Source organism: Dioscorea cayenensis, chromosome 2, assembly GCF_009730915.1.
Source record: "Dioscorea cayenensis subsp. rotundata cultivar TDr96_F1 chromosome 2, TDr96_F1_v2_PseudoChromosome.rev07_lg8_w22 25.fasta, whole genome shotgun sequence".
Lineage (NCBI taxonomy): Eukaryota > Viridiplantae > Streptophyta > Magnoliopsida > Dioscoreales > Dioscoreaceae > Dioscorea > Dioscorea cayenensis.
The window spans coordinates 21982606-21996741 of NC_052472.1; the positions used below are offsets into that span (position 1 = coordinate 21982606).

Consider the following 14136-nt stretch of genomic DNA (forward strand, 5'->3'; position numbering starts at 1 on the left):
CAATAGAACCAAAATAAAATTCCATACAACACTAGCTTTGGATACAATAGAAATAGCCTTTATCCAAAACTCAGGGACAGTGGTGTTTGGAGTGAGTGAATACCAAACCATGCAGTTATTTCCCAGTAAATTCCATGCCAAGAAGAACAGATGGATTGAAAACAAAGGACTGAAGGAGACCATCATGTGCAGATTGCTCAAATATACCGCCAACTCTCAAATTGAGTTTGTATAACAGAATTTCAGCATTGGTTGAATTTGCATAGATGTATTCTGCAAACCAGGAAAGAGGATGGGCTCAGACATTTGCTCTGAAAACAACTACCATAAACAAACCCTTCGCTACATGATCAATAGTTTTTTGAAGGTTAGAGATGTTATCCAACATAAAGACTGATTGCAACATGGTTAATCAAGGAACTCACTCACTAAACTTGAATGCGGAACACCCACACTCGACCTCATTAAAGATAATTGCGGGATAATTCTAGATATCTCTTACGTCAATCATCATCGGACCCTACAATCGGCCCCTTGAGATCTTCAATTTTTTTGCAAACAACTCATCTCTGCTTTTTTTCCGCAAATGCAACAAGCATAAATGATTTTAAAAAGTATACAAAACCATAAAAAGGATGAACAAGATCAAATATTGAGCACACTAGGTCTATCAAACCTTGAATATCGAGATACCGATAGCTAAAACCAGATTGTGAAGCCAAGTCCAACAATTTCCATGATTTTTTTGGTAATCGGTTCGAAATTTACAAAGAATCGAGTTGTGAAGCTAAGTCCACTAGTCTTAGTTGTGCAATGTACTCAGATATCTTCTTTATCGCCTCGACCTGAATTACATATATATTAATCAACATGCTGATGTAACAATATCAACATTTGTTATGATAAACATACTAAATGCATCAAACTTTAAGTTTGTTATCTGTTTTTAGTATTTTACTGTCAATGCTATAGTTTCTAAATGCTATTCAATCGAAATGTAGTTGTGATGAGTCTTCACCTGTTCTCCTAAAAAAATTCATTCTCAATATAATTCTTCATGTGAACGTCATGCACTTTTACAGACTATCTGGTCATTCATATATGTGCATCATCAAGTAAAGAACAAAATCGAGCAAATAAATACGAAAATGAAGAATCAACAGCATACATCATGTAAATTAAGAAGCTTCTCATTGGTTAACTTCTCGAGTGATAATGCAAGTTCCATCGCTGAAAGAAGAAACCAAAAATCATATTTTACAGAAATTGAAGGACAACAATATGTGACATTTAACAACAGTAACTGATACAAATGATAAACAATAAAATATGATCTAAAGGAGTATTATAGCATTGAACAAGAACAAAAGAAATCTTGTAGGAAAACAACAAAATGGAAGTGATAGCAAATTGGTGACTATTTACTTATCTCGCATGAGTAATAGATTGAGTTCTCTATCAACCGAAAACTAGCATTCAACATTACTCATAATTTCACTCATGTAGAATGTTAAAGAACAATGATTCATCCATGACATGTAGCAAGTTTAATCAGTAAAACATGAAAGATAATCATAACTAGTATAAATGATAAGCAGAAACATCAGACAAAAAGAAGATATGCAGCATTGGAACCTGAAAAAGAAATTTGTATGAAAAACAGAACGGATCTACCGACTACCATGCAAAGAAAACTGACATATAACCAGGAAAACCAAAACCAAAACAAAAAACCAAAACAGATCTATCACATTCATTGATAAATTCATAGAAAAACTAAAGCCATCTCTAATCAATCAAAAGATCTATCAAATACCAAGCGAATAAATCAAACGAGAGGATAAAAAAGGACCAAAATTTACCTGAAAAAACTTGGAAAATCTCAGAGGCTGCCATTGCACTTCATGATGTTCACATTCCATATCCTCTACTTTAAGAACAATGTTTGATAGGATCATAGGAAGAGTAATACAACATATCCAAATAAAATTTCCAAGATCCAAATACAAATAACACAAATAACATATCCATAATTAAATAATCCAAATCAAACACAAGTTTCATCATAATTGAAAATACAACAAAAAGTTTCATAAATCAAAGATTGAACCACCACTCCAAGCATTTTCCAAAAAAGATCAATGATTGATAGGAAGAGCAATTTCCTCTGCTTTCTTCTCTTTCTACAATAAGAAAGTAAGCATTATTAAAAGAAACTTGATATGTGTTAGTAGTGTTACTTATTATGTATGTATGTATTATATAAATCAAGTAAAAACAAAACACTTAATAAACATACCTTATTCTTTTTCTTCACACAATGAAGACAACGCAACCAATCACCTCCACAAATTAAACCTTGTACAGTATCAACAGACAATGAAGCACGATATGAATCAATAACCCGTCCGCCGGCACTAAAAGTGCTTTCAGAAGCTACAGTAGTTATAGGTATAGCAAGAACATCTCTAGCCATCTTAGACAAAACACGATACTTTAAGGTATTTGCCTTCCACCACTCCAAAGCGTCAAACTTGCGAGAATCTCCATCACAAATAAAGCACCCTTCTTCGAGATAAATATCCAAATCAGATTTTTGGGGAGTAATAGTTTCAACTGTCTTCACAAATGCTTGAAATTGAGACCATCCTGAAGAAGAACCACTTGCACTACTTGTACAACCAATTGATGTAGTTTCAGCACTATTCTCAGAACCAATGGATTGATACTCAACAAGATATTCATTGTAAAGCTCATACAAACAATTTTTCACATCAAGAATATGAGTTTGTGCTTCCAAAGAATGATACATTCTAGGAAATGAAAACTCAATGGCTCTCATTTTGCACCTAGGATCCAAAATAGCACCAATTGCCATCAACAAATTGCATTCGCCCCAATATTTGTCAAACTTGATTTTCATACTTGTAACCATGTCAAAAATGAAGTTATCTCCATCTCCACTCTCTTGATATTTTCTATCTAACACTTCTTTCACACGAAAAACTTCATTTAGAAACAAGTTTGAAGTAGGATACTCACTTCCAGAAATAATATTGGTAGTGGAATTGAACACTTCAAGAATTTCACACATTTTTTCTGCCTTTTCCCAATCTTCATTGCTTGGACAACAATCATAGGTGATATCACGATCTTTGTATCTTGGGAAAACATCTTTAAACTTCAATGCAACTGATAGCATCTCATAAGTTGAATTCCACCTTGTTTTGCAATCAAGCACCAACTTCCTATAAGGTAATTGCAACTGTTGTACAATCTTAGAAAACATAATTAGCCTCCCTTCAAATTGCTTAATATGAACCACACTATCACGGATATTTTCAATGACACTTTCAATCTTTGAAAGACCAAATTGAACCATTATGTTCAAAAATGTGAGCCGTACATCTAACATGAAACATTCGTCCACCACAAAGCAACTTCTTATGTCTTGCAAAAGTGTCTTTCAAATTTCTAATAGCAACATCATTCTTTGAAGCATTATCCACCGAGATTGTGAACACCTTTTACCTTCAATTCCCCATTCTTGCAACATTTTTATATATAGCATCAGCAATGTCAATGCCACGAAGAGGCGGAGTAAGATGCACAAAATTAAGAACACGTTTCTGTAGTTTCCAATCAATATCAACAAAGTGTCCTGTCACAATCATGTACTCCATCTTTTGAGGTGATGACATCCACATATCGGTTGTCAAAGCTGATTTTTGTTGACATTCTCTCAACAATGCAAAAGCAATCTCTTCTTTTCATTCTCACACATAAGCATACAATCTTTCTTTCGTCGTGACACTGAAATCTTTTTCCCATTGAGGCATGCCCCTTTGTTGCATCATATTAAAACCTTCCTCCTCGACTAATGGAAAAATGGATGCTCATGCATTAGGATCCAATGAGCAACGCCCTCTCATCTTTTACCATGTTCAATTTTGCCATCCGAAAATGCAGTGTTATTGCTATGCCACCACATTCCTTCTCTTTTTGTTCAAAACCAATCTTTGTTTGTTGACTTAAAAAGCAGTTTTTCTCAACGAACACGTCTTTCAAATGCCTTGCAGTGTAGTTGTGGCACCACTTGCAGTATGGAGAGCCTAGTCTTACAATGGACACACTGTCCTTTCTTTATCCCTCATTTGGAAGAATAACTTCAACAAATTCAGACCAAACAAATGATGTTCTTTTGGCCTCTTTTCAAATGTCTCATCTTCTCTTGTATGTTGTTGTTGTTGTTGTTGTTGTTGTTGTTGTTGTTGTTGTTGTTGTATTAATGTTGGTATTGGTTGTAGCATTTGGAGAACATTCATCTTCTAATGGTGGACTAGTCATTGAATTATTTTTGACAAGATGACATCTACATAATAAACTAACAAAAATTAGGTTGTTATACTTATAATGCGCTCATTGAAGGTAAATTGCAAGAAAAACCATATACCATAAGTAATTCTTTTCACAAAGGCTCTTTTTGATGGTCCAAATAAGCATGCCAGTTTTTCTTTTTCAATTTCACCGCTTTGTTCATCAAAATCAACAAGGCAATGAGTTACAAAATTTAACAAAAGCATATAAAAATATAGAACCAACAAATTGAACTTTTTCATACTAAACACAAATTCACATCCAAATTACCACAAACAAAGATACAAGATCAGAATCTAAAGTTCAATTGCTAACACATTACAATCAATAAAAATACGATTTTGGAAAAAGAGATCAACATGACTTAATAGTTCAATGAATTACATCACATTAATAAAACGGTGAAGTCGACATGGACAACATCCAAGCTATCTAAAAGGGAAAGCACATGATGGGAAAAAAATTCGATTCAAAGAAAACAAAGAGAGAGAGAGAGAGAGAGAGAGAGAGAGAGAGAGAGAGAGAGAGAGAGGAGAACTTCACGGGAGTGGATTGATTTGATTTGCTTTCGAAAGCGTGACGGAAGATGAGAGCATAGCTTGAGGATTTGGGAAGAACTAGGGAACTAAATCGAGAGTAAAGACGTGGAAGAGATTGATGGATCACGGATGGTGAGGATGGAGAAGATGCTATATACTACCGGCTAGGGGACTAGGTCAGCGCGGCAAAGACAAGGTCACAAGGTCAATGAAAGACGGGAGAAGAGATCTGGAGCTCGAGCCATGCGAGCGGCGCCGAGCAGCAGTGGCCGATCGGTGGGAATCAGGGATTTATGGCTTGGGGACGGGCGAGCAGGCGAGGAGAGCGACTTTGAGCTTGTGAGTGGTGACCCGTGGCATGTGAGAGTTAGGGTAGTGAATCTAGTGATGGATGGTAGTCTCTTTACTCTTAGTTAGATTTGATTACTGAATCTAAATTATCTAATTGATTATTGAATGGTTGATTGGTTAATTTTTGAATCTAGTTGAATACTTGAATAGTTTAGATAATTAGGTTAGGATAATAATCATAATATATATTAATATATATATAATATAAGTAATCTAATATTAATATAGTTATATAATTATATATTTTTAACTAATATATATAATTTAATATTATATAATATATATATTATAATATTATATATATTAATATATATATATTATATATAAATATATAAGCTCGCTTTAGGCTCATGCGAGCCTCACATGATGAGTATATTTCGCTCGAGCTCGACTCGTATAAGCCTAAAGCGACTCGAGCTCATTTCCGGCTCGTGAAAGAATCGAACCGAGACTCAGTCTTGCGGGGCCGATCTCCCGAGTAGCTCACGAGTAGCATAGCTCATTTGCCACCCGACGTAGTATGAAAACGATGATTTCGTGTTTACAAACTTGTATTTAATTGAGAGAGTCAATCCGGTGTTTGGTTTGATGTGATTTATAATGAGTGGACTCATGAATTTTGTGCTTTAGTTAGAGGATTTGTAAATTTGAAATTTGGAAAACCGGTTTGATGTAATAATTAATATAAATTATAAAAATATATAGTTTATTTTATGTAAATATGAATTAAATTCTCAAATATTATGAATAATTAATATAATTAATATATACTTAATTTATTATAATAAAAATATAATATATTAATTATTTATTAAAAATAATTAATATATTATAATATATCAATTATATACTATATTTTTAATATTAATTACACTATAATTATATTTTTATTTAATATTTTTATAAAAATATAATTATAGTGTAGTTAATATATATGAGTAATTAATATCATTTGATATATACTAATTTATCATAATGAAAATATCATATATTAATTATTTATTAAAATAATTAATATAATGTGTATTAAATTAATATATATATAACACCGATCATTTATCAAATTAATTAATTATATATTTTATTTGTTTATATTCTAACTAAATTCTAGTTTTTATAATTTTAATTGAAAATCAAAATCTTTGGTTTGGAACTACATCAATTTGGATGTGCAGTTTAATCATCCAAAAATCAATAGAGGTTTCAGACTCGGGTTCGTAAATCGCTCAGCAAACACTTACTTTAGGAATTTTGTAATTCCAACTACGAGGAGTTTTGTAACTACTACCAAACAAAACACCTCCTATAGAAGGATCCCCAGTATGTAGATCTAAATCCTGCGCTCTTTGGGTGGGCCACAGGCCTATTGACATATAAAAGACTGTACGTGGTGCTCTGTCTTTTTATTTTACAAACATTTATTCTACTTCTCTGTATTATATGGATATTCGTTTGAGTTAATGCTCGCGAGTTTTGGAATCGGAGAATATACTGATTCATTTGCTATCGTATTTTGACAACGTGCGTCTATGTGATGTTACCAATATTTTCTGAACTATGACGGGGACGCGTCTCGAGTCATCGAGATTGAGAGCGGATATTCGCGGTTGCTACACCAGGGAGATGAGGTTCGTGTAATAGTTGATCTAGTTTATACTGAGTTTGTACCTTGTGTAACTGTAGCTTTATTTCGTGTCTATTATTTTGTTTCATATCTATCGTTTTGCTTAATAAATTATTATTCATCAATGTATGCTGAGTATAATAATGTCTCCAAATGAGTATGTTGTTTCTCTATGGACAGTTTATCATATTTTTGAAGAGATTTTGTGGGTCCATTTTCATATGCTATTGCTGATTTCTAGATATTTTTGTTCTAAACTTTTGAGACACAGGATCATTGGCATCACTATAAAATTTTTTAATATATAAGTCACAATCTAATGAATATTTTTAGTGAGAATAATAAAAGGAAAGAGTTTAAAAGAATGAGTCAATAAAACAGGAAACATTGAGGGTGAGCTAAACCATAACAGAAAGTGGAAGTAAAGAGAAAAAGATTTTTCATAGCTCCTTTTTATGAACCTATGTAATCATGAAATTCTTGAATTCTTCTGTTACATGTGCATACAGAAGCAAATACATCCCAAATTCAAATGTTAATAAAAATTTATTTATTTAAAGAATAGTCTACGAATTTCAGTTTAACACTGCATTTTAAATTTTATTTTCTTCACTATAACCCTCATGATTTGTAGGGTACCTCTTTCGTGCATACCCTTTGGATTAGGTCTTAATTTTCTTTGGATTAATTAATTTTTTTTAAGTACTCTCGGATTGCTTAGTTTAAACTATTACTAACATATATATGTTTTTTTATAAATATCATGACAGGCGCCAAAAGTTATGACGTGCCTCGGCATTAGGGGAATTAGATATGAAATCGGCCACCAGACCCGCATCTAAATAGCTTTACCATGACAGACTTCCACTGCTGTGACAGTGACAGGCTTAAGCTGCTCATATATTGAGGGTTGGTTTGGTCACTTGCACTTATGGCGGGGCGGAATGTCGCGCCGGTTAATTTATCACGATGTTGGTCCCAGTAATGACGTTTAAGCTTGGACCACGCTAATCCTGTTAATCATGGGCTGGTAAAAGGCCAAAATTATATAAGTGTGTGTATATTTGATTGACGCCAGACGTGGCAAACTGGCCTCGGCGGAAGTAACCATCTCAAACACATTTTTTTTTATTATATTTCAAACTGGTACCAGAGGGTAGATCCGTTAAGTTTTGGTCCTTGGCCTCTGGTTATGCTGAGTTATTCATACTTCTCCAAATCTGAGTTTAAGGCTCAGTTCTGTAAGTATGTTCACAACTATTATACGTTTCAAAAGGCAAATAAATATTAAATAAAACTCCTAATTTTTCTGCATGAGGGTAAGTGCAGTAAATAGCATTTTTCGCTAAACGAAATCATATTAAATCTGATAGTATACTGTTGTGAGATCTAACCGATGGGAGATTAAAAAGCAGAGCGATTCTGGCGGAGACGAAGTTTAATGGGATCATTGAGTATATTCTGGAGCATTCTGGCCAGGTATATGTAAAATAATGATCAGGATTATGATATATGTAAGCCTCCCGATTGCGAGACAACTTCATAAGTACCACTCCAATTCACACCAGGTACATATTACATGAGTCATATATATAACAATATTGTACATGAGTAAAATTTCAAATAGTCCTTCTTGCCCCCAAACATCATCATTGAAATCAAAGATATCAATGCAATGCACCAGGTCTGTAATCCTTATAAATTTTTCACTCTCTCAACCCATAAAAAAAAAACACACATTGGTCATTTCAGTGGAGAGTTGGGAGACAAGCACTTTTGGTAATTTCAAGAAGTCACGTTTTTTGTCCAATTTCTCGGGTGGAATTGCCTGCGAAGTAATTCAGGGCGGAGAGGAAAAAGCAAAGCGGAAGAGGGGAAATGGGAGAGATGGATTGATTGGAAGAGGTTTGTGATTCGATTTGTGTTTGAAGTTTTTCTCGAGCTGATGTTGTTGGAATTTGTTTGATCTGTTTGGTTTTTTTTTCGAGGAATTGCTTTGTTTTTTGATTGTTTTGTTGAATTTTTCTTGGAAGGTTGAGAGGTTTGAGGAGGAGGAAGCGAGGAAGGTGAGTTTTTTTTTATTTAGATTTTGAGTTTTTCCTCTCTTTTTTTATTTAATTGGGGTTGTGTGTGTGTGTTTTTTTGTTTGTTCATCTGGTTTTGATGCAATTGAAGTAGGGATTGAATTTAGGGTAAGGACGTGGTTGGCTTAATTTGTGTTTTTGATTTTGAATATTTGTTGGCGTGATTGTTTTATTTTTGTTCATTTTTGTTTTTTTTTGTTTTAATTGGGGATTGGATTATGAAAGAATTTGAGTTTTATTTGTGAATGGTTGTTAAAATGAGAAATCTTGCTACTTTTTGTGGTTATGGTTAAGGAATTTCATAATTTGTTAAATCTTGAAGGTCTCATTTGAAGGAAACTTGATGATTGGACTGTTGCTGATGATATGTTTGTTGTTAAAAATATAAAAAAGATCAAACTTCATAAACACCAAAAATAAAATTGCATAGCTCTTATATTATTTCGTTACTCTTCAAGTCCTCAAGAGATATTATCTTGATTGTGGTATTTTTACCTTAATTTGTCTCGATTTTTATCATAGTTTTGCTGGCTGAAGGTTTATCTGTTTCTATTGTAGTGAACATGCCATGATCAACATTGTAGGTAGCTTGTTTTGAATTTTTGATATGTTCAATATCTTTATTCCCTTTTGCTGATGAGGCTAAGTGGTCAGTTCTTCAGGTTCAGGTAGATCAATAGCAACCCTTCGCCCTTGCCTACTGAAAGGAATACTATCTTGTTGTGTTTGATTGAGAAGGCTAGTCAAGTAGCAATTTTTTTTTTCTTTAGGTAGGTCAACCTTTTCCCTCATCTCTTAGCCAAACTATCACTTGAATGTAGTATTCAGTGGCACTTTCTTGGTTAACATTGATATAAGGGCCATAGCTTGGATTCAAAGTTTTGTGCTGTTGATGGGGTGTGATATGATATGTAACTTCTTCTTCATTTAAATTGAAATACAAAGCAAGATTAAAACCATTTGATTGGAGACTGCCATTTTTTTTATTTGGGACTTGAGTTGCAGCATGATGGCCCTTAATGATATTGCAACTTTGAGTTCAAGTGTATATGTTATGCAAAACCTTAAGAAAGGAATTGGTTTTTAAGTGGCTTTTGCCTTTTTGCATTTTGCTTGATTTATGGATAATTGTGTGCACTTGTATTTGTTTGTTGCACTTTATCGTTTTTTGAATTCTGTCTGTTATATTTTATGTATTTAATTAACTTATCAGGACAGGCAAGGTAATAGGAAAAATTGTTATTGTAACTGAAATGATAGCATTTGCATGGACAATGGTATAAACTTCACTATTAACTTAAGCTTATGATACACTCTCTACATTGGCAACTTTTACAATTCAGAGAAGAGAAAATCAAATGAGTTCTATGACCCAGAAAGATATGCTTCCACAAACTAAACTATTACTTTTAGTTGATCACTTCAACCTAGAGATTCCTCATGTCATCAACCGTCATGTTGGTCATAGCTACTGGTTTAAGGATTAAACAGAAGTGGTGTTCATTTTCAAGGTTTTCTTGCATGTTATAAATTTATTAGTAAAATTGTTGACTCCACCTAGATTCTTAAGCAATCTTTCACTTATGATGTTCCCCAGGTTGCGATGATCATCTTCTTTGTCATCTAAATCATCTTTATTACTTCCTGTTGTAGCTTATTTTGCCTTTTATGGTAATTGACTGCTTTACTAGTTGGGACTACTATAGATTGGTTACAGTTAAAATGGCCTCACCCAGTTGGTGGTCAGAATAGGAAGTTCTGTTATTGTGGATTTCTGATTTGCAATAGTGTAAATGATACAATCTGAGATTCTAGGTACAATTGAGGTTCCTAGTTTGTAAATCTATCTAAACTTCCTAAAGAGGGTTTCTATAGAGCAATATTGTGGCCAGTTATACCATATATAAAATTCAACTAGCAATTAAATTAGCTTTTAAGAATATGTATTCCATGTTGATGTTCTGTGCCTTTGCTAATACTCAACTTTTGACAGCAATTTCCATTAACTTAAGCTCTGCTTTACTCTGTTGTTCAGTTGAGGTTCTTGACTCAGCAATGGCAGAAGTTAAATCTACATCTAAACGGTGGGAGGAGATGGAAACTGATGTGCTAGTAAAGATTTTCAAGGAATTGAACATGATCGAACTTTCCCCTGTTTCTCAAGTTTGTCATTCGTGGCGCCTGGCTTGTTCTGATATTTGGCTATGGCATACTTTTGATCTGGGCCTTCTGAAATCAAATTTTATTCAAACTAGAGCATCACCATATATTTGGGTGGATGATAGGTCTGACAGGAGGTTGACTCGAGTATTAAAAACTGCAATGGCCCTTAGTCGTGGAAATATCACTTGCTTGATATTCCACTTCGATTTGTACATGAAAGATGATCACCTTAGCTACATCTCTGAAAGGTAAATGTAGAACCCTATGAATCTATTTTTGAAAGCATTTTTTTGGCCTTTATTGATAAAAAAATTCTGGTTGTAATATATGCTCATCTCTAACATACTAGGAAAAATGAATATGTGGATGTGAATTGCCATGTAATCTTGGTGGGCGTATCCTAGAACAAAATGTAACTGCTCAACCTGCGAATTTTCAGAATTAAGACATTTCTGACTAATGCAAATGAACTTCTGTGGAAACCTTGCAGAATTATGGATCCATAAATTTGAGATACACATGAGTCATGCCTGAATATTTTACTGTAGTTTTTCTGATATTATAATCCTGATTACAGGGATTGTGCTTATTAGCTTTTGTACACTAAAGTCGAAAGTTTTTGAAACTGTTTACTGGGATTTGCACTCCTGTTTCCTACTTATTATTGTGCTTCTCTCTGAGGCTTATTTAGTGGCTTAACAAGCAAAGTCGTTTAATTTGAGCAGGTGCCCTCATCTCAAGAGACTAGTTTTGCCAGCTTGGAATCGCATTACAAAGAATGGAATCTGCCAAGCTATCCAAAGATGGCAAGAGCTGGAATCTCTGACAATGCCTTGGATTGCTCATCCCCCATATATCATGGAGGAAATAAGCAGGAATTGCAAGAACTTTACCCAACTGAAGGTCATGGGTTCCTTTGACATGAATTTTGCATTAGCAATAGCAGCTAATATCCCAAAACTGAAAGTCTTAAGTGTGAGGTGCTCTATGCTGATGAAGGAGGCTCTACTGTATATTTTGGATGTCATGGAGGATCTAGAGGTGCTTAACATCTCACACTGTTTCCTGCTTGAAGGTCGATCAACTACATTTCCAGGATCGAGGATGGTCAAGGAACTCGAGGAATCCATTCTTTGCAAAACCTCCCGGTTGCGTGAATTCTTGTACTGCCAGAGCAGCTCATGCATTACATGTCAGAGGATGATTTTAGATGAAGGTCTGATGAGATGGTGGAAGTACGAGGACTGGTTCTGGCGCTTGGACGAGGTAAACTGCCTTGCTCTGGAAGGCTATGGCAAGTTGTTTGATCAAAGCTCTGTGAATATAGCATTGCGAGACTGAGTGCTATCTGTAAGTCATAATCCGTGCCGCACAGGTATCATTTAGGTAGTTTTCTTTTATTGTCCATGTCTGGAAAAGAAAAGAAAAATAATAGCTGTTGCAGCTATTACCTTATTTTGGCATCACAAACTAAATAATCATAGCTTGTTGTTTTGTGTGCTTTCTAGTTGATGAAAGTAAATATGGTATTTTGATAAATGTAAACGAAGTTTTCTGGTTCCTATAGGTTCATGTTTTTTCTGAACAATTGAACTAGAGGATCAAGATATAACCTAAGTCCTTGATGTTTCGATGGAATCACCTCGAGTAAGTTTTGTTAGACGTAAGACTTCTGCTTTATCATCCCTGTTTAAGATGATGCTGAAAATGCAGAATGAAGTTTCTAGTTTTTAGGTGTAATTGTTGTATCGATCAAATGCGCGATAACTTGTGTTACTGTATATCCTTGCTATATATTTGCTGCTAATGAGAGTTGCTCTTTTAAGATTTCTTTCACAGGTTAAGTATTTATTATTTCCTTTCCTTATAATTCATTGCATTTTTTTGTTATGCAGAAATCTCCTTGGTTGCAAATAAACAGAGTTAATACAGTTTGAATTTCAAGTATCTAATTTTATTGCATCTCTCTATTGCTTTGTCTATTTCAACCATACAAAATTAAGGAGATTATTCCCGTTAAGGTCATAAATGTTTGTAATTTATATCGTTGTGATTACAAAATTTTTAATTTTTTCTTTGGTCGCACGTGTGGTTATATTGCTATGTTTTAAGGTGATTTTCGGTAAGTTTGCTGATATGGTATTGATATGCCTCTGGAAACCATTTTATTAGAGAATAATTAAGTGGTTTTTTGTATTTTAAAAAAAATTGTGATCATAATAATATAAATTATAAATATTTGTGGCAATTAGAGAAATAAAACCCAGACTTCGAAAGTCAAAGTGAACTTTTCTGTTGTCTATGCCGGGGCTGCAATTTCTGAAACTTTGAATAGCTTTTTTTTTTATGACTTAATAATAACATAGTTACATGAATAATAATTAAAGTATTCTTCATTATTGTAAAAAAAAAAATAAAATAAAATAAAATTTGGTTGTCAATGGTAGCTCTAAATTATTTGGTATCCAATGTTTGGAGAAAGATCAAAATAGAAACAAGTTTGGTTGTGTCTGCAGATATATATATATATATATATATATATATAACAAAGAATATGAAATTATTAAAAAATTTAAATGTAAAAGATAAATCCTTCATGAACGGTGGAGTCAATTCAGGTTCATCTTAATCAAAATGAATGCTATCTTCTTCTTTCAGTCAAATCAAAGCTTAAATCATAGTTAAAGAAAAAGCTTATAGCTCAAGCCTTTAGTCTGATGTTCACATTATGACCCCCTGAAATTATTATTATTATTATTATTATTATTTATTTATAAAAATAGATAAATCATGAATTCATTATAAAAAGAACCAAGAATAGAATACAGCAAATTAAAACAAAAAAAAAGCACAAAAAAAAACTTAAAAATTCAAAGGCACAGAGAATATGATCACTAGATGAAAAAAATAATGTGCGCTTAATTACATGAATAATTTTTTTTTTAAATTGTCTAAGCGGATTGAGACTGTATTAATTCAAAAAATAAACAAATGAACA

At 33.4% G+C, this 14136-nt stretch overlaps 2 protein-coding genes across 4 annotated transcripts; one reads left to right on the plus strand and one right to left on the minus strand.

The window, feature by feature from the left end:
* Nucleotides 1–2138: 2138 nt before the first annotated feature.
* Nucleotides 2139–3382, minus strand: LOC120274909 (zinc finger BED domain-containing protein RICESLEEPER 2-like). The gene is made up of 3 exons (XM_039281453.1): nt 2988–3382; nt 2300–2849; nt 2139–2183 (listed from the first exon to the last, which is right to left on the minus strand). Exons 1-3 carry the CDS (start codon nt 3380–3382, stop codon nt 2139–2141), a joined length of 990 nt encoding a protein of 329 aa, XP_039137387.1.
* A 5313-nt stretch (nt 3383–8695) lies between these two features.
* LOC120277526 (F-box/LRR-repeat protein At3g48880) lies at nt 8696–13185 on the plus strand. Of its 3 annotated transcripts, XM_039284397.1 has the most exons (5): nt 8696–8796; nt 8925–8957; nt 11011–11386; nt 11864–12513; nt 13034–13185. In XM_039284397.1, the coding sequence occupies exons 3-4, from the start codon at nt 11031–11033 to the stop codon at nt 12477–12479; spliced, it is 972 nt and encodes a 323-aa protein (XP_039140331.1). In that variant the 5' UTR covers nt 8696–8796; nt 8925–8957; nt 11011–11030; the 3' UTR covers nt 12480–12513; nt 13034–13185. The 3 variants fall into 3 exon arrangements, with proteins under 3 accessions (XP_039140331.1, XP_039140324.1, XP_039140339.1); XM_039284390.1 differs by lacking the exon at nt 13034–13185 and having other exon boundaries at nt 11864–12976; XM_039284405.1 differs by lacking the exons at nt 8925–8957; nt 13034–13185 and having other exon boundaries at nt 8706–8796; nt 11864–12976.
* Nucleotides 13186–14136: the final 951 nt, after the last annotated feature.